This window comes from Apodemus sylvaticus, chromosome 20 (assembly GCF_947179515.1).
Source record: "Apodemus sylvaticus chromosome 20, mApoSyl1.1, whole genome shotgun sequence".
Classification (NCBI taxonomy): domain Eukaryota; kingdom Metazoa; phylum Chordata; class Mammalia; order Rodentia; family Muridae; genus Apodemus; species Apodemus sylvaticus.
Genome location: NC_067491.1, coordinates 42,187,717 through 42,208,852, shown reverse-complemented (window position 1 = coordinate 42,208,852; position 21,136 = coordinate 42,187,717). Strand labels below are relative to the sequence as shown.

Genomic DNA, 21,136 nt, shown 5'->3' with positions numbered 1-21,136 from the left:
AGACAGGATCAACTGTCATGGTGGCCCAATAAAACAAGTGTGCTCCCCTAAGAGATGGGAAGGGTGATACCATCTTGGTTCTTAGGTCTGGCCCACAAGAGACCTGGCACTATTTTGTTTCTGTCATACAAGGTGAGGTGGGTGGAATGGGGATGGCCCCCAAAGACTCATATATTTGAATATTTGGTCCATAGTTGATGGAACTGTTTGGGAACAGTGTAGTGTTATAGGAGGAGTTGTATCACTAGGGGTGGACATTGAGGTTTCAAGATCCCGTGCTAGGCCCAGTCTCTCCCTCTCTTTACATCCAACCTCTGGATCAGGATGTAGCCTTCAGCTCCTGCTCATGGCCGTGCCTGCCTGTCTGCTGCCATGCTCCCCCTGCCACGGTGGTCACGGAACCAACCGCCGAAACTGTAAGGAAGCCCCCAATTAAATGCTTTCTTTGGTCTTCCCTTGGTCATGGTGTCTCTTCGCAGCAACAGAACAGTAATGAAGACACAGGGCTCCCTAAAAGAACCTGACAACGCATCCCTTTTGACGAGTTTCATCGTTTGCGCTAATGATAGAAACTGATGGAAAGACAAAACCAGATACTTCTGAAGGGTAAGAGTTACAGGAAGCTTTCGGTGCAAATACAGGTGAGCGCAAGGTAAAGCCAGGGCCATCAGTGGGCAGTCACTGTGAAGTTCTTCAATAAGAAAGGTACAAATGCCGGGCGGTGGTGGCGCACACCTTAAATCCCAGCACTCTGGAGGCAGAGGGAGGCAGATTTCTGAGTTCGAGGCCAGCCTGGTCTACAGAGTGAGTTCCAGGACAGCCAGGGCTATACAGAGAAGCCCTGTCTTGGAAAAAAAAAAAGAAAGAAAAGAAAAGAAAGAAAGAAAAAGAAAGGGACAAATGACACTTCTGGAGCACGGAGCTGGCAGCAGCATACTTGAGCAGAGAAAGACCAAAGGGACGAAATGGTCATCTGGAGTTAGGATGGAAGATCAATAAAGCAGCTGCAGAAACACCAAGGAAGCTCAGAGCTCCGGTACAGACCCTTAACGAACTCCATCGAAAATCGAGCTAAGGCCTCCCATCGATACCTGTGTGTGGTCCCCCATGAGAGCTCATTTGGCCTTCAAAGATCTAATGAACAATGGTTACAGAGTAAGCCATTAAATGGTAACCCCAGGACAGACAAAGCCCTATTCTTCCGTGAAGGATGACATAGGAAATCATGAGTATTCTTGAAGGAAACCAGACACAATCCTTCTATTGAGCTTTAAGATGCGTTTCTAAGCCGCATCTTGTCAGCGCCAAATAATGATTGTGGCTAGTTAGTCTCAGTAAGCTTGGGTATGCAGCAGGCAGGCCAACAGGCGTCCAGCTCACTTAAGATGAAACAGAGATGGTCTCATTATTCTCTGCCCCCCCTCTAGTTCTCACATCAAAAACAGCAGGTTTGTTAGTTTGTCCTTTTGGTTTTTGGTTTTGGTCAGGTTGGTTTTTTGGTTTGGTTTGGTTTGGTTTGATTTGGTTTGGTTTGGTTTGGGTTTTATGGGGTTTATTTTTTGGTTTTGGTTATGGTTTGGTTTGGTTTGGTTTTTGTTTGTTTGGTTGTTGTTGTTGTTATTTGGTTTGTATTTGGTTTTTCAAGACAGATTTTCTCTGTGTCGCCCTGGCTGTCTTGGAATTCACTCTGTAGACCAGGCTGGCCTTGGAACTCAAAGATCCATCTGCCTCTCTGCCTCTCTGCCTCCCTGTCTGCCTCTCTGCCTCCCTGCCTCTCTGCCTCTCTGCCTCTGCCTCCTGAGTGCTGAGATTAAAGGTGTGCATCGCTACTGCCCAGATGAAAACAACTTTGAAAGCCATATAAATGTTTAAAACAAAATATAAAGGGATGGAAACATAAAAGGGTAAGAACAGGGCTGGAGAGATGGCTCAGTAGTTAAGAGCACTGACTGCTCTTCCAGAGGTCCTGAGTTCAAGTCCCAGCAACTACATAATGGCTCACAACCCTGTGTAATGGGATTCAATGCCCTCTTCTGGTGTGTCTGAAGAAAGCAACAGTGTATTCAAACATATTAAATCAATAAATATTTTTGTAAAAGGGTAAAAACAAAAGGATCTCAATAGGTACCAAATAAACGAATTAACAAAGCACCAATAACTTGCTATCAGTGAACAAATAAAAATCATACTTCCATAGAACTCTACTGACCTGCTATGCAAAATATAAACTGATAAATCAAAGTATCTGTTGATAGTAATCTGAGGAGAACAAAATAAAAGAATAAAAGGCATTTGGGAAATGGGCTACAAATACACAGTTACAACATGCAATCAACGCTACCCTTGGCTTAACTGTGGGTGGCCACTACCTTCCAGTTGGTCGAGGAGCACAACAGCAATGCGGTGCTGAGCTTGGATTAACTCAAGGTGCAGGTCCATCGTGTAGCTGTTTGATGAGATGGGCTTGTACGTGTCTCCGTCTACGTCATGAGAGTCCTTCCGTCCAAGAGAGTTGAAGAAGAAATTAAAGACGAAAATGGCTATCAGAACAGCCTAGGAAAAATAGCTACACCTGGTTATCTTGCAAGTTCTGTCTTCTACAGAGCCATTCAATTCTGCTCACTTCTAGCTCTGAGTGCCTGGCTCACATGGCGTGTGCCCTCTACCTTCAAAGACACTCGTTCTCCTTGATTTCCGGGAAGAGCTATTTCTGGGCTATGAGAAGAAAGTTTCAACGAGCCACAATTTTTTTTCTAACCTCCCTGCAAAGGCATCTCTCTTTTCCTACTTAAGGAAAGAAAACATCAGCCTGAGAAGAGATTAAGTCCACTCTTACCTTGACATAGCAATGGTCAATTACAGATGATCCGTCCGACAGAGTAGTTAACATGCAGTTCCAGTTCATGCCAGTGATCGCTTTATCAAGGAGTTCATACGCATAAAACAGCTGTTCCACCGGTGTTCGCTAAAATGTGTTTACAAACAAAACAGACAAACAGAAACTCTTTTTAACTATCCAACGTCAGCTGTGCTCCATGTCTTACTAAATATACTTAGCTTCAACTAAAAACTGAGTACTATCCGTGAAGATGAAAAGAATATGGCTCACTACTTTCCAAAAGCAAACTTTCACCAACACATATTTCAGTTCTATTCATCGTATTAAAATTCTAGTTGTACCAAACCTACGGGGAAAGTTTAAGTATGACGCTCACATAGCTTCAGCTATTCTCTCTCACGCACTTAATTTGAAAACCTGTTGTTCTCTCTCTCTTTTTTTTTTCATGACTTGGAGTTCACAAAAACCAACATGGAATGGTTTTCAAAATCTATACATCTTTTTAACATCATCGTCATCCTCATAGGGAGACTAGTATAGAATGATCCGACCCTGTTCAAAGGCTCTTCTCAGAATCTTTTACACATGTGGGTAGGTAAAACAAAAGCCCTCTGGGTTCCCACCCATCAGTCACTCTGCCCCACTGCCTCAACAAGGAGCCTTCCATTTGTGTTACCTGAACTGGTGTTTGTTCGATTGCCACGCTCACCATGCACGTGCCTTGACGCTCACCATGCATGTGCCTTGACCAATATGTAACAACCCTCTTTAATTTTTAAATGCTTTTTTAATTTCTCCATCATAAGATTCTTCTAGCTGCTTTCTTCCCTCAAACCATAGGCTCAGGCTGATGTTTGTACCTTAGTGGCTCAATGTGGTTACATCACAGGACCTCTCTAAGTACCCCCAAGCAGAGAGAGGCTGAAAACACAGAGAGTCGAAGGTGTCAGCAGCTGGTGGAAACCCTGGGGAAGCTGGGGCTAAGAAAGTTCTTAGTCCTTTGGGGACTGGCTTGCAGACAGGAGCGTGTTGTCCTCTGAGAGGCTCCACTGAGCAGCTGACTCAGACACAGACATACACAGCCAAACAGCAGATGGAGTTTGGGGACTCTTATGGGAGAATAGAAAGAAGCACTGCAGGTTCAAAGGGGATAGGAATCTCATAGGAAGACAAACCTGGGCCCTTGGGGCTCTCAGACTCTGAACCACCAACCAAAAGAACACACACAGGCTGGACCTAGGCCTCCCTGCTCAGATGCAGCAGATGTGCAGCTTGCTCTTCATGTGGGTCCTGAACAACTGGAATGGGGGCTGTCGCAAAAGCTGTTGCCCGTACATGGTCTTCTAGCTGGGATGCCTTGTCTGGCCTCATTGGAAGAGGAAGCACCTAGACTTGAGGTGCCAGGGTAAGGGGATGGGTAGGGAGGGGCTCAGAGAGAAAGGGGAGGGAGATGGGGAAAGGATTGCATGAGGGGGTTATCTTTTGTAGGTCCTAACTTTATGGGGAGGGGAGGCTCAATGCCAACGCCATCTTTCATGAGCTGAAGTTTTATCTTTTTTCCCCTAGATAGCTGTTGTCTTTTTTGAATCCATGTTTGTGTGTAGCTATGCCCAGCAACCTACTACAGCACCCAGCAGCTTACCCGCCATTCTGGTTTTCACTTCCCATTTCTGTTTTGGCCTCTAGTTTCTTGTGAGCTTTGCAGAGAGCTTGAGGATATCGGTTCAGCTCTGTCCAAGAAGACGAGGTGTCTTCCAAAAAAAGATGTTTAATCACATCCACGTTGTTGTTCAGCCAAAAACAGAGGTCACAGAGGACCCGTGTGTGCATGTGCAGGCATGCATAGATGTGTGCAGGTGCATGCATGCATGCAAGAGGGTTACATCAGCTGCCGTTACTCTAGGGCCATCTTTCCTGTGTCAGGATCTCCCAAGTAGGATCATCTAGCTTACCAGTGAGCTCCAGCAATCTGCCTATTTCTACCACTCTGCCGTAGGATTACAAGCATGGAGCTGTCATACCTGGCTTCTTACACAGGTCCTGGAATTTGGGCCCTCATGCTTCTTCATTAAGTATTGTACTGAGTGAGCTATTGCCCAGCCCTGGGGACACCTTTTTTGACAGCAAAACTTTTCAAGGACTCCACACACAGCCACATTCTCTCATCATCTTCACCGTGACCGCCATCTTCACTGTTGTCACCATCACAGTCAACCCTAAATTAAAATTCATCAGTAGAGATAATTCTCAAAGTTTGGTTTCTTTAAAAACAGAGAAATATTATAAGAACCGTGTTTTTTATCTTGACCCAAGATGTGGGATGTGGGACTGCTTCGGACTGTCCGCAGCAGCTGCTGACTGTAATTTGTCTCATGCTCTAGCAAAGGCTAGAGGTTTTGCCAGCTGCAGATGGTTTCTGCAATTGTGTGATGTTTGGAATTCTGGGAAGTTTTCAGAGGGTTTATAAATGCTAGGGCCCAGAGAGGCAGGAGTTGGTGGTCATTGGTCATTTAGGGCAGTTGGTTGTGGTTAGTAGTTGTGCTCAAAGAAGAAACCAAACAGAAAAAAATTAGATTCAAGGCTATCTTGTTCTCTCTCTCTCTCTCTCTCTCTCTCTCTCTCTCTCTCTCTCTCTCTCTCTCTCTCCATCTCCTCTTCTCTCCTCTCCTTTCTCTCCTATCTACTGATAGGGGTGAGGTTGGGCCAATAAAAAAGAACCTACAGAATAACAAAGACCAGCTACACTCATCTGTTTATAGTTACGTTTATATTTTATTTTACCAGTTTATATTAGTGCCCAATTATTGAATAGATGCTACATCTTCTGTATAAGTTTGAAATTGTTTTAAATCATGTTATTGCCATGGTACACATTATATTTCACATAGCACTTTGCGTGTGTGCAAGAAATATTGTTTTTCACACCTAGAGATTTCTCAGTGGAAAAAAAGAGATTGCTAAGTGAGCACATGAATCTTGGACCACATGAATCTGAGACCCAAGCTGAGACCAAACCCTACCTGAAACACACACACACAAAAACCCTAACATATACAAGGCACTGGTTTCCAGAGTGTCACTAATATGTCAATTAAATGGTATAACAACCCAGCAGAACAGGTACAGTCATAATTTCACAGATAAAGATGCTTAAATGGATCAAATAATTCATTTAAGTGCCGGCAAACAGTCAACATCCTATTCAAGACTCCACTGTGAGTCTGTCTAAAACAAATGCTAAACCCTAGGCTCTGGGTGAGCCAACGGATTGCCTGGACACCAGCCACCACATGCCACTATGGCTGACTGACTGTGTACTACAGTGTAACTGCCTGTCGTTGACACCTTCACTATCACAGATGTCATATTTTGGTAGTTTCTCAGAACATGGTAAATACGTGGAGCAAAGGACACATTTTGCTAACTCCAATAAGAGCCTCCATTGCCTTTAGAGTCTCTGTTGTCAGAGACCTGCCACCTAAGAAACCCATTTGATTTAGTGACTTTAGTTGATGGAAAATTTCAAGCCATAAAACCTAGCCCTTTATAACTTGCACTAGGGTTCCTGTGCTTTCCCCCGCTGCACCATGAAGAATCAGAGCTAGCCCACTAAGCCTGCGATCCTCACACTCTAGTGTCCTTAAGAGTTGGAGTGATGATTGCCTGTGTTCGGAGTGAGAAATTGGAAGCCTCAGTGTGTAAGCACTGAACGGTAGCCCTAGACAAGCCTCTGTTGGACAGTTATGCCTCCTCTGCCTCTTAGGCAGACCAGTTTCTGTCCCCACTGTCAGATCTCCCAAATCTAGCTCTCTCCACAGGACACTACTAAAAATGAAGAATTCAAACATACACCCCTGGACCTTGTAATTAGAAAATGAATGTTCACGGGAGAAGGGAAACTCACAACAACCATTTATTTGGTACCAATAAATAGAATTTACCTATTATACCGGGTTTGGCAGAAAGAGAAAATTTGTCTTTCAAAGAAGTACCCGGTAGGGCTGGTGAGATGGTTCAGTGGGTAAAGATACTTGCAGCCAAGCCTGACAACCTGAGTTCAATCCCCAGAAGCCATTTTGTGGAGCGAGAGAACTAACCCCCTGTAAGACATTCTCAAACCTTTGCATATGATCCACGGTACACGTGTTCATGTATACACACACTAATAAACATTTTTTTAAAGTGGATTTCACCTGTGGAACAACATCAAAGATTGATTTCTAGCCTCAACATACACAGGAACACATCCTCGCGTACACACACACACACACACACACACACACTTTCAGAAAGGCACTGAATCTGTACTGAGCATGTACCGACATTTTCTTGTCATTGCTTCCTAAACAATATAGTATACTATAGACATAATACAATACAGTATTAAAAAGTAATCTGGAGACTGTAAAGTATACAGCAGGGCATGCCCAGTTTCAATATAAACACAGTACAACCTCACACAAGAGGAGACATACCTATTGATGTTATTACCTGTGAGGGTCTCAGAGCTAAGCCACCAGGGATGCTAAGGGAAACTACCCAGAAATACTCAGTCTTGTAAGTTTCATTATAAGATTCTTCAGAGATTCCAAAAGAGAAGGCAGTGAGGAGAATTAACAGCAACTGAGAGGGCAAGTGTTGCCAAAATTAACATTACGAAAAGAACGGAATGCTGCATATTCAAAAATATGAGAAAAATGAAAAGAGGCTCAGGGAGAGCAACGCGGTCGAGCGGCAGGTTTTGCTTTGTATATTGTTAACCCCTCCCAATGTCACTGCAATTTCCACAACTTAGACTACAGTTTACCAATCAAATCAAAACAAAGAGTCACTTGCTTCCTCTCTAGGAAAACATTTTCAAGTCATCCATGCAACATGGGAGCCCAGAGAAGATGTGCCGCGGTTGAGTTAAGAGGAGTTTGGTTCTCAAATAGTAAGACTCGTGGTATCCTACACCTCGTTAGGAAAGCAAAATCACACAACTTAGAGGCTAAGTGTCCCCCTGCAAAGTTCCACCGAAAAGAAACCTATTGCCTTCAGTCTAAGACCATCAACGGCTGTTTGCCATGGCTTCTGCTCAGGAAGCACAGCACCAGAATCACAGAGGATGGGTTGTGCGCATTGCTCTGGGGACTACTGACTGCGTGTGCGAGGCTGCTCTATTTAGATCAAGACAGTAATGTTCGTGTACAGAAGTACTGCAAGAAAGGCAAATACCGTGAGCCATGTAGCTCTCCACCTTCAAGATGACGCTTACTGAGCACTCTCTGAGAGCCATCGATCGGCCTTGGTACATTTCAGTCAGGTAAGAACTCAGTTCACCCTGCCAGAGGCATATACTGAGTGGAACACGGCCACTCTTTAAACTGTGACTCGGGACCCATTCAAACCAGCAGTGAAGCTGGAGAGATGGCTCAATGGTTAAGCACACACACTGCTCTTAATTCCCAGCACCTCCCTCCTCTAGAGATTCAGAACTGCACAACTCTAACTCCGGGAGATCTAACATGGTCTTCTGGCTTCTGCAGGCATTGTATTCATGTGTACAGACACAGACACACACTGACACACACAGACACACACATACTCACACACACACACACATATACACACACACACACACATACACACACGCATATGCACACATCACACCACATCACATCAAGACTGTCAAGTATCTATGTCACACTTTCATTTAGAACTGATAACTCCTCTTCTAGAGGAAAGGCAAAGAGGGAAGATGGCTCTGTAGTGACCAACACACCCAGAAACAGAAATTCTTAAAGCAACACTCAAGAGACATTTTTACAATGAACCACTATTACATTTACAAATTTGATATTGAAAATAAGAATTCTTCTTGGTTTTGCTTTTTGTTGTTGTTGTTTTGTTTTGTTTTGTTTGGTTGGTTTTTTTTTTTTTTTTTTTGAGACAGGGTTTCTCTGTGTAGCCCTGGCTGTCCTGGAACTCAGGCTGTAGACCAGGCTAGTTTCGAACTCAGAAATCCGCCTGCCTCTGCCTCCCAAGTGCTGGGACTAAAGGCGTGCGCCACCGCCGCCCGGCAGGATTTCACATTTTTAGCCATGCTTCCTATAATAGATCGCAGTACCTTTAATATTGGAAGGATTTCCGGGGCCCCTTTTGAAGTTCCAGGCGGCTCATCTGGCCCTTTCTTTGGAGACAAATCTGAAAAAGAAAGGAAGTGAGAAAAGGAAAAGAAAAAGAATGTTGTCTCTCAACAAGATGGTGTCAGCTTGGTAACTGCTCATCCCTCTGTGTTCTTTTCTCTCTTTTTTTTAAGACAATGTTTTTCAAAGAATTGCTTATATTTGTCTATTTCATGTATGTGAGTACACTGTAGCTGTCTTCAGACACCCCAGAAGAGGGCATCGGATCCCATTATGGATGGTTGTGAGCCACCATGTGGTGGTAGGACTTGAACTCAGGACCTCTGGAAGAGCAGCCAGTGCTCTTAACCAGTGAGCCATCTCTCCAGCCCGTATTTCTTCTATAAAGCCCATTTGAAAGAATGACAGAGCCTAGGGACTAAGACAGATGCCAAAGAATCCCAGTCTGAACTAGAGGACTGCAAATGATAAGTATTTGTCAGGCAACACTACATTTCCTATTTTAAAATACTTGATAATTCCTACTAAACCACATGTTATTTAGTTCATAAATAATTTCCAATATTGATGGCAACATCATAACAAAAGATAAAAATGTTATGTCCTGTTAGGCCTGGTCATGAATGAATAAATAGTGTAAGACATCAATCTTCCAAAAGTAACTAGTGAGTGACACAATACGATTGAATAAAAAATAGACTTTTAAAAGTTCCATCCTTTGGGGTTCTTGCTTCCTGTAACAAGTAATCTAGAAACTATCTCTCGGCTGCAGAAAAGACAGAAGATATTTTTTGGACTTACAAGCTAAGACAATAATAAAATAGTAAAGATAAGGCACGGAGCTTGGGAAGGAAGTCGCAGGACATGGGAGACAGGACTGTGAACAAGGCATGGTAGCAGGGGTCTGCAATCCCAACACTCGGATAGGTCAAGTCCAGCCTTTGCTACACAGTGAGTCCGAGGCTGGCCTGGGCTAACTGAGACATCATCTTGCTAAGAAACAAAAACTGCAAAATTAGGCACACAGCCTGCTTCTCCTGCTGGATGCAATTCTGAAGAGAGAAACAGGGCAGTCATTTTACAGCCTTGTTAGTAAAGTTTAGTTTACAGCAGGTCAGGAGTGCAAGAATAAATATGGCGGTCCATCCCTTCCCCCTTGAGTCTCTATGTCAGAAAGGGTTGGGAGGGAGTGCCCAAGGACATAGACTCACTGAGTGTTTGCTGAGAATGAATGAGGAAAACCAGGAAAGAGAAGGGAGAAAGAAGCAGAGAGGGATGAGGGGGGAGAGGGAGGGTTGTGTGGTAATTAAGAATGGAGAGGAGCATGCACAGGTGAGGGAAAGGCGGATCCTTGTCCACCATCAAACCGTAGAGCATCTAACCTTTCTTGGACCTGCCTGGTTAAACCTGCGCAGTGATCTCTCTCACTGGCACCCACTACGGGCAGTTACCCTGTGTTCTAGCTCACGCTTGCACCGTTGTGTCTGGCTCTGCTCCCCAGTCTTGGGGTGCATTTCACCCATCACTTACCTGCAGATTTTTTGAATTTTCTTTTCGGGTTTCCCAAAGACTCTAGTATTTCACTTAACCGTAAGGTGATCTCTGCCACCATCACGGTGTCCAGGTCTTCCAGTTTATAGCAGTGCATTACCTCGCTTATCTGCCACAGGAGATAGACCCACTATAAGGAAGAAATGTAAATCAAGATAAATTAAAAGGGTATCACATAAAGAGCCAAAGCTTACTAATGTTAGTCTTCCTTTAATCCTCCCCTGATCACAGCAAAGCATTCCACAGGCTTCCTTACTAATGTACACAACATAAAGCGACTTTAACAAAAAAATTAACAGTAAATGTTTACAAAAGCCCACAAATAGCCACCTGTTTATAGTGTGTATGCCAGGAGCTACAATGGAAATTTCATGACGTTATTTTTCTGGCTTGTCAAATACTTGCAATATTCTCTGAAGTACAAAGTCAACCAAGTGGGCAGGCGTTTCCGGTTCCATTTCGGGTGCCTGGAAATTGACTTTCATGCCTACATCCCCAAAGCAGAGCATGGGAACCAGCTCATGGGCCTAGCAGCACACATTCTGAGGAAGGCTCACTAAGCAGGACAAAGACTAACTTCTTACCGCACCCATCTGCAAAGGACAGGAATTATGGGGTGGATAAAATGGAAGGCCTAGATTGGAAACGTGTACTCGACATGAATTTAAAAACTAAAAATTAAAATTAAAATAAAAAATAAAATAAAATAACTCATGTGAACGAAAAATAAAAAGGAGTACTTTGTTGGTGCTGATCTTGTGAGAATATTTTGCAAAGTCGTTTTTGGGTATGTTGAGCCTCTGAATTCCTATCTTGCATCTCTGCCATAAGAGTGCTAGTATGTCCACAATGATATCCTTATCCGGCTGAACGCCCTAAAAGCAAAAAAGAGTTGTGTGTGAGTTACAAGGACATGCGACCATAGCATTCAGCACATGTCCCCGGCAATGCTCCTGTAAGTGGTTTCTCACATCCCAGATCATTCACCCCACACCAAACGAGTGTGCTTAGAGGAGTGTCTTCTCGGCCACTAGCAGCTGAGCAGGGCATAGGCTAAGAGAACCCACGTGGTTTCCCCCACAGACCAGTGACTTGGAAGTCCTAAGCGCCACCAGCCTCCCTGAGTCTCGCCTAGCACTCTGGGACTCTAGTTCGGCCCTCTCAATTAAGTAAGTCTGAAACATTGTCAACCAAGTCTGTAAACCAAGAGCTTCTCTCCAACTGGCCAAAGTATGCTTTTCGCTTTCTAAATGTCTTGTATTTAAATAATAAGGAACCTGGAGAAATAAAGAGTATGACAGGCGCAGGATGACGGTGCAGAGAAAGTGGGGAGAGAAGGCAGAGGAGGGTGGGGTGTGGGAGCGGGGACAACATGCAGAGGAGGGTGGAGAGAACACGGGCATCAACACATGGCCCAGGATGGACCAGCCTCCTGTCTCGTTAGCTGGCTCTTTTCAGAAGTGGGGGGGGGGGGGGGGACTTGTTATATCTGAACTGGGAGGTAAATAAAGTTTATGATTAAAATAAAGCAAGTGTGGAGCTCTCAGGAAGCTCTGGGCCTTAATTTGGTATGTATTGCAGCTCCCCGAAGCACCCCACCTCCACCCCCTACCTCATCCCCGGAACAGAATAGATAGCAAACACTGGTAAACGTGTGTGGACTTGGGTCAAGCTGAGCTGAACTAAGACATAGTGTATTCTTTTTAAGTGTGTAAGCAAAAGGTCTTTACCCTTTCAACTCTTGTTTTAGTTTTCTCTTTGTGTGAAGCTCGCCCACTCTAATAATTACGTTTTCTATCTGTCTTTCAAAATTAAATATAGCAGGGCCCGCTGATGCAGGCCTGTAATACTAGCTGTTCACTGCTCAGAAGGCTGAGACAGTGGTCCTCATCCCCAAAGCCAGCCTGTGCGACTTAATGACATCCTGTCTTTAAAAAGTACAAAGCAGGCTGCGGGGGCAGCTCTGCGATAGGATCCTCGCCTTGCTATATGCAGCCATATGTTCTACCCTAGACGCTGAGAGAGGAAAAACAAACCTGTCACAGATCCCAAAATATTCTAATAAATTCAGAAGAAATAGAAATACTGTAAGAGCAGAGCATTTTGAATCCCTCATGTGTTCCATCTACCCAGGAAAATATTAATGCAGAAACCTTATTATTACTCTTTCCACTTTTCCATATCCATAAACCCAAATTTCAAATGAAATTCCATGAGAATTCCAGGATCATATAGGAAAGTGATGAAAGCAGATTACGGTACCACCCTTCCAAACTGCCCTCCAAGGAAGCCCGGAGATATGCTGGGGAGCCTGGTATTCAAACTGAAAAATAGTGCTAAAGCACTAAAGTCAGGCCCTTCCTGCCTCCCCCACCTCATACCCTCCGTGGGAGGGGAGGGGAGGGGAGAGGAGAGGAGAGGCAGGAAGGGAAAGAGGAAAGAGAGAAAAAGAGGAGAAAAAAGAAAGGGGAGGGGAGGAAAAGAGAGAGAGAAGGGAAAGGAAGGAGAGACAGAGAGAGAGAAAGGAGGAGAAAAGAGAAAAAGAGAGAGAAAGGAAGAGGAGAGAATGGGGGGGAGAGAGAGAGAGAGAGAGAGAGAGAGAGAGAGCGCGCACACTGCCTCATGTCTCACTCCAGGAATGTCAATGAATGCCCAGGAGAAGGAAGCAGCAAGCTCATGAGTTCATAGGAGCTGGAGACACACAGTGTCCCTCTTTCCAAATCCAAAGATGGAGGGTGGGGGCAGACCTGAGCCACGGGGGCCACTCCTAAATTCTGGCCATTGTGTGAATGGTGACTGTAAGCAAGCATTGTCTCCAGAGGCTGAAAAGTGCCACGGCCATCTTTCACTCAACATAGCCACTTTTCTTCCGAATCACTGCCTGAGTTCCCTCCTGCTTAGATGGAATGCAGCTAGCCTGGGACTTCTCCCTGGAGGAGCAGAGTGACCCCCAAAATGGTGCCCATAAGAGGAAACTGAATGTTTCAGTCATCAGCCAACACAGCTAATGAGCGAACCCATCTTAGCAGCAGAGTGGATCCTGCTGCACTTTGAGCCTGGCCTTGAGGGAAGCCAGACTATTGGGAGGTGTTTCCTGACACACTGTTACAACTTATCTTAAAGAGTTACTTTACCTTGCTAGGGACACAGACACAGAAGTGAAGAATTGATGCCAAGCTAAAAATATCTTCCGAGAATGTGGTCCTCACACAAGACTCTGCAGGTGGAAAGCAGAAGAAAAATGAGGGTGGGATTATTAACCAGGAAGCACCGGAGACAGAGACAGAAGCCTCACAAAAATGGCACAAATGATGTTGGCACCGGTTACCCTGGCCGAGTTTAATCTGTCAATAAACTATTTAAAATGTGTTCATGTCATAATGTATCCCGGTAGTCAGTTAAAATGGACTGGTGTTTTTACTATCAGTCCACAATGCATACATTGTGTCCAATGAGAAATGGAAGGTGCTGACAATATCTGAATAATCTAAAATGTGGCCAGTGGAGAATGTATAAAGGTATTTATTCCGGTCCTGATGGAAGAAGAAAATCTGTCACTATGGGTACAAATGATTTGCCTCACACGGGAGGCTAGGTGATGCCTAAAGGAACAGGGAGAATACAGAAACACAGAATAAAAGACTTCTCACTGGCCTAAAAGCAGACTAGATGTTCAAGTGTGCATACAGTGTTACTTAAACCCTTGAAGTCCTAGAACGGAAAAAAAAAACGCCTCCTGCTGGCGAGACGGGGTACAGCCAACCTTGTTCTTTGTTCAACCTTTGTCCCATCCTTTGCCCTTTGCCCTGCTGACCTCACGTTGTAATGCCTACATGGGACCTCTTTCTCGTGTCGAAAGCATTTCCAGAATAGCATGCATGTTCTCACAAGGTCTAGGGACCACGTCACCTGACCCCCAGTTATTTCTGACCTACCATGCTCTAGACTCTACCACTCCCACTACTGCCCCCCAGCCTGTCCATCAGCCATCAGTCACCAGTCATCAGTTATCAGACGTACTCACTAGTCCTTCTGCCTTGGGCATATCTTGCTCCACCTCACCAGAAAAGACTATGATTTCTTACATAAGGCAATTTTTTTTTCAAGACCCTAGCTACTCACCGTGACAAGCTATGTGTTTTAGATAACTTTGAACGGACTGGATCTCCTTATCCGTATCCACAGGAAAGATCAAGCCTCTGCTTTTCTTCACATTGATCAATGGCTCTACGGCAAGCAGAAGAATTAAATCCTTCTCTGCTTTCTTTGCCTCGGGGCTGGTCTGCTTCTGAGAAAAGTATATCCCACAGGTTAAACATCAAGTTCACGCCATTTTAACAAAACGGAAAAACAAATGAAGAACTCTGTATGTGCTACCTGGAGAAACTGAATAAGTTGTCCAGCGAGAGAGTCGAATAATCCCCATTCTTCATAAGTAAAAGCCAATTTGGCAAACTTCACAGAAGCGCCCACAGAAATAATATTTTTCCTTTCTATTACATGCTCCAGGAGACTTGTTTGGGGGAAATCAAGTTTTCCATTTGGACCAACATTTGAAACTGGAAGAGGAGAGAGTACTGTTCGGATGTCATTCATTCAGAAGAGGCATGCATTAGATATTCGCTGTCAGACACTGTCAGACTCTAGGAAGAGGAGAAAGAAAAGGGCGCTGTCCCCAGCCTCTGCTGTCACTGAGGCTGCAGGGTGGTAGGACACGTAAAGAACCTAAATGAGCAAATGCTCACTGCTATGGAGACAAATAAGGGCTATCAAACGTAGGTCTGAGGGAGACTTTCCCTAAGGCCACTCAGAAGGACCACTGTGACACGCTGCAGAGAGGGTCAGAGGTCAAGAACATTTGCTGCTCTTACAGAGAACACAGGCTTTGTTGTCAACCCACACGGGGCAGCTCACACACACACCTGTCTACAATACAAGTTCTAGACAATCCAATGGCTTCTTCTGGCCTCTGTAGGCACCAGGGCACCAGACGCCAGGCACACATTTAGCCTATATACATGCATTCAGGCAAAACACTCATATACATAAAACAAAAATAGATCTTTTTTTTTCTTTTTTAGAGTGAGAAATATAAGAAACTGGCAAGAGCGAATTAGCCACACAGGCAGCTGGACGTTAGGAACAAGGAAGTGTGCCCAGCTAGGGAGTCCAAGAATCCCCAGTAGCTATAACCACAGCAGACCGCAGGATCAGCTATGAGCTAAGAAACATCATCAAGCAAGGGAAGGCAGAGGGAGAGAAGTCCGCCAAGGAGAGCTTTAAGTGAAAAGAGAATCAACAGTAGCAGGTATTACAGAACCTGCGAAAAGGAAGAGCGCAGGGGGCGAAGCAGTGCTGAGGACTGAGCAGAAAGGAGACTGGGTTTTCCATAGCACGGTAAGGACAGGGGCTGCTTGGTGTATAAATAGAAGAAAACACTTGAGAACAGTGCACACGGGCAACTCCCATGGCCTATCTGACCATCGCGGAGACATCCAGGAAGAAGATGAAAGAGGATCCGGGATGAAGGGACTGCTTAGAAGAACTTGACACGCCAGGAAGGAGTGAAGAAGTGGAGACTTTCTCCTCCCGTTTCAGTGAAAATTGTGCACAGGGCACGTGCCGATGAGGTTAAGTTTTAGAATCTGAGTGAATTGGGTCAAAAGAATTCTCACTTGACAATTTTTTTTAATTGAGAGTAAGATATTCTGATGGTGGTTTCCCCCTCCCTCAGCTCTTCTCAGAACCTTTTTTATGAAGGCATGAGGCAAAAGTATGGGGTCAGAGACTCACTGCCTTCAGGAGGATGGATGTGCGCGCACACGTGTGCACGCGCACACAAACACACACACACACACACACACACACACACACGCACGCACTCGCACATGTTAATATAAACTTGCACAAGCTCCACTCTTTGGGTTAAAATTTTGGAGATGGGTGGGTGGCCCCCATCCCTCAATCAGGGACAGTGCCTAACCTCTGGATACGGTCTTTCCAGGTTCTCTCTCCCCTTTGTTGGGTATTTCAGCTAATGTCATCCCTGTTGGGTCCTGGGAGCTTCTTGCTTTCCTGGCATCTGGGACTTTCTGGTGGCTACCCCCAGTTCCCCACCCCCCACTGCTATACACCCTCTGCTCAATTTTCTAATCCTCTGTTTATCTCCCCCATTTCCTCCCACAGAGACTGAAGGAAAGGCCATCCAGAGACTGCCCCACCTGGGGATCCATCCCATATGCAGACACCAAACCCAGACACTATTGCTGATGCCAAGAAGTGCTTGCTGACAGAAGCCCGATATAGCTGTCTCCTCGGAGGCTCTGCCAGAGCCTGACCAATACAGACATGGATGTTCAAAGCCAATCATCAAACTGAGCACAGGGACGCCAATGGAGGAGTTAGGGGAAGAACTTAAGGAGCTGAAGGAGTTTGCAATCCCACAGGAAGAACAACAATATCAACCAACCAGATCCCCCCCCCAGAGTTCCCAGGGACTAAACTACCAACCAAAGAGTACACATGGCTCCAGCTGCATATCTGGCAGAGGATGGCCTTGTTGGGCACCAATGGGAGAAGAGTCCCTTGGTCCTGTGAAGACTCAATGCCCCAGTATAGGGGAATGCAAAGGTGGGGAGGTGGAAGTGGGTGGGTAGGAGAGCACCCTCATAGAAGCAGGGAGAGTGGGGAGGGAATTTGTGGAGGGGGAACCAGGAAGGGGGATAGCATTTGAAATGTAAATAAATAAAATAACCAACAAAAAATAAAATGTCAGCTTTAAAAAAAAAAAAATTTAAACAAGCAAATCTTGGCTTCCCACATCTCCTCCGAGGCAGACCTGTTGGCTGCTGTAAGGCCATACAAGGTAAGTTCAAGTTCATGTAAGACAATTAAATATGCAAGTATTTTCGAAGAAAACCCACAAGGCAAGCATCCTTTACCACAGGAAGCAGAAAAGTAGATCAGAGTGAATGAGAACTCACGTAGGCATGTTCTCCCAGGAGTAAGAGACCTTAGAAGCCTGAAGCAAGAATCGCGTGCCTAGGGAACGGAACGAGTGGGAACTGCATCCCAAGGGTACCTGCGGCGAGACCATGAGCTCAGTGGGTGACAAAACACCAGACGGAAAAAATAAAACACATGAGTGACCTGGAAATTCTCGATGAAGAGCCCTCTCAGAAGTAATAAGAAAGGAACAAAACCAAGGAAAGAAAAACAGATGTAAAATGGGAGTTGGTGGTGAATGTTAAGGCGGTGCCATTCACTCGGTTATGTGTCTTGGTGAAAGACTGGCAGGTGCAGAGAAGCAGGGGAACCGTAATGGGAAGTGGTTTATTTGGGGGTTTTTTTTGTTTGTTTGTTTGAAAGATTGGTGGGTTTGGTTTGGTTTGGTTTTGATGCAAGAGCTTAAAATGCCTCCTGCATCACTGGACCCAGTATGGTGAGACGTAAAAATAACATAAGGATGATGAGAGTATAAAGGCTATGATCTAAAAAACAATGAGGTTTAATAAACACTGAACCCCCAAGCCCGCACAACACACATACACACATACACACATACACACATACACACATACACACATACACATATACACATACACACACACACACACACAAACCCTGTGTATGGTAAAATAAACAAGCTTTATAAATGAGATAGATTTTATATCCATAGTCTAGATGCTTCAAAGTCCTCGATGTTTAGACTTGAGTAAAAAGAAATAAGTTTGGATACAAGCAATGAACACTGGAGAGTAACCGTGAGAGGCAGAAAGTAATAAAACTGCTGATTGCCTTATAAGAGCACATGGAGGGCACCAAGGGGCAAAGATTCCTCAAATACGACAAGAAAGGATCGACTGTAAGGAATGTATTGGCAAAGTGGACGACATTAAAATTTAAGAATGTCCATGGGCTGCTCAGAAGGTCAGAGGTCAGTCGTCGGCACATGTTTCTGGTGATTCTAGTCAGTGCAATAAATCAAGAAATGAAAGAAAGGACTGGAGAGATGGCTCAGTGGTTAAGAGCACCCACTGCTCTTCCAGAGGTCCCAAGTTCAAATCCCAGCAAGCACATGTTGGCTCACAGCCATCTGTAGTGAGATCTGATGCCCTCTTCTGGTGTGTCTGAAGACAGCTACAGTGTACTTATATATAATAAATAAACAAATCTTTTAAAAAAGAAAGGAAGGAAGAAGGAAGGAAGGAAGGAAGGAAGGAAGGAAGGAAGGAAGGAAGAAATGGGGGCTGAAGAGATGGCTCAGTGGTTAAGAGCACCCACCGCTCTTCCAAAGGTCCTGAGTTCAAATTCCAGCAACCACATGGTGGCTCACAACAATCTGTATCAAGATCTGATGCCCTCTTCTCGAGAATCTGAAGACAGCTACAGTGTACTTACATATATAAATAAATATTTAAAAAAAATGAAAGAAAAAGAAACTAAGACACTAAAACCTGAAAAGGAAAAAAAACTGTAATTGTCAGTACTCAAAGATTATATTTTTTAGAAAATCAAAAACAAATCTACAAATGAATTATTTATAAGCATGGTCACTGGATTCAAGGTCAATATGGAAACTGGATACCATTGGATACCAATACTTCTATCATTCGGGAGGTGTTCCATATCAATGTCTACTATAAAATATCAACATGGTAGTTACGTATCAAAAGTTCTTTTCCGGCCATAAACAGCTCCGACACAACATCACGTAACTCCATTTCGTCAGTAACCAGCGGCCCGGTCTGCAGGATCCGCCTGTTTGAGTCAGAGAGGGCTTCCAAGACAGCCAGAAACCGGGACGAGGTGCTGTCAAGTAGTTCATCCAGCAGCCGTTCGGTGACCGTCCGTGGCCAGGGCAACTAGAGCAAGAGAGAAACCCAGAGCAGCTAGGAGGCAAAGACTTCGGCCTGACTAGCCAACAACACGGGAGAAGTTTGTCTAACAGGGAGCCGGTCGCCTTCAGGCCTCTCGTGTCTCTACAGACGCCATTTAAAGCCGCACCACAAAGACTGCTACTTCTTATGTGCGCTGGTGTTTCCAAGGGAGCAGAGAAAAACTGTTTACTGTGGCCACTTGTCAAGGTAACATTGTCTCCATTTGCTTTGTGGCACCCTAGTGACAGTCCTATACTGGTATTTGAAGTACGTTGGCCTGACAAATCACTGGGGGGGGGGCCCGGGGGGGGGAGGCTGGGGGTGCCTTTTAGATTCAAGGTTGAATCTCTAGGAAATCTGTGGGTTTAGATCAGGGTTGATGAATGCTGCAGGAAATTCTCCTGAAGAATCTCCGTAAACTCGAATCTAAAACACTGTCTCATGGTGTAAATACCTAGGGGTTTAGTGCTTAATGCTACAGAAGTTTGATTGGTAGATGGGTGGATGGATGGATAGATAGATAGATAGATAGATAGATAGATAGATAGATAGATAGATAGAAAGATAGATGGATAGATAGATAGAAGATTGGATAGATAGATAGATAGATAGATACATACATACATACATACATACATACATACATACATACATACATACATAGATGGGTAGATGGATGGATAGATAGATAGATAGGTAGATAGATAAATAGATAGAAGATTGGGTTGATAGTAGATAGAAAGATAGATAGATAGATAGATAGATAGATAGATACAAAGATACATAGATACATAGATAGATGGAGAAAGTGGGGTACAAGGTGTCAGAAAGCTCTGGAATTGGAGTTACAGACAGGTGTGAGCTGCGATGTGGGTATTGGGAATTGAACCCGGGTCCTCTAGAAGAACAGCCAGTGCTCTTAACCACTGAGTGGCAGACGTCTGTGCTGTGAGAAGCCACTGGACTTTCAATGCTGCCGGCTGAGGCCTGTGATTCTGAGGCAGTAACAGAAACGCCCTGAGCCCTGATTTCTTCCCGTATAGTGAAAAGGCCCCATGGCCGATGGTTTCCAGGTTCCCCTCCAGGCTCTGAGATTTGTGGCTCTCCTGTTAGAACCCGCTCACCACCACCCCTACCAACCGCCCCTGCCTTCATCTCCACACCTTGTGCAGCCATGCTCAGAGAAGAACAGCTGACAACAGCTGACACCCTTTAGAATGGTCAGGAATGGCTTCGGAGAAGGAGGAGAGCTGAACCCAGAGGACAGTGAGCTCAGAGAGGCAACAGGGAAGCATAAAGACAGGAGGGAAGTCAGAGGACAGGAAGACCAGAGGATGGGGGGCAAAGGTGGAGTATCTGACTCACTCCCCCCAGATAGTGCTCAGTGCTGAGGTTGGGAGGGGCCGTGTGACGAGTTAGGACAGTGGAGAAGTGTAGCACTTCCATGCAGGGCACTGTGGCTTCTCCACATGTCCACAGGGCTCTCTGCCATCCCCGCCGGCAGAGAAGCCAGCATTATCTAAATAAATAAGAGTTTCTCCCACGTCTGGCCGGAACCGCCAGTTAGCAGGCCTCTCGGCATCTCTGCTGGCCCTAAGCAGCGGTGGGAAACTATTGTTCAATCTTCTGAAATGTGGGGGGTGGTTTGTCACTTTCGTATAGTCTAGTTCATGACACTCCCAATGGTAAACCTAAAGCTAATGAGAAAACCTCAAAGCTAGAGTGCCCAGAGGCAAGGG

General features: G+C 44.9%; 1 protein-coding gene across 3 annotated transcripts in view; it reads right to left on the bottom strand.

Annotated features, from left to right (window-relative positions):
• The window catches only part of Cfap54 (cilia and flagella associated protein 54), a 301,539-nt gene that overhangs the window by 245,843 nt on the left and 34,560 nt on the right, over window positions 1–21,136 (bottom strand). For all 3 annotated transcript variants that reach the window (XM_052165291.1, XM_052165292.1, XM_052165294.1), the window contains exons 9-17: window positions 19,184–19,382; window positions 14,896–15,077; window positions 14,641–14,806; window positions 13,653–13,735; window positions 11,259–11,393; window positions 10,498–10,648; window positions 8,949–9,025; window positions 2,837–2,965; window positions 2,370–2,496 (exon numbers count right to left, since the gene is read on the bottom strand). In XM_052165291.1, coding sequence (XP_052021251.1) covers window positions 2,370–2,496; window positions 2,837–2,965; window positions 8,949–9,025; window positions 10,498–10,648; window positions 11,259–11,393; window positions 13,653–13,735; window positions 14,641–14,806; window positions 14,896–15,077; window positions 19,184–19,382 — 1,249 coding nt within the window. The remainder of the gene's footprint in view (window positions 1–2,369; window positions 2,497–2,836; window positions 2,966–8,948; window positions 9,026–10,497; window positions 10,649–11,258; window positions 11,394–13,652; window positions 13,736–14,640; window positions 14,807–14,895; window positions 15,078–19,183; window positions 19,383–21,136) is intronic.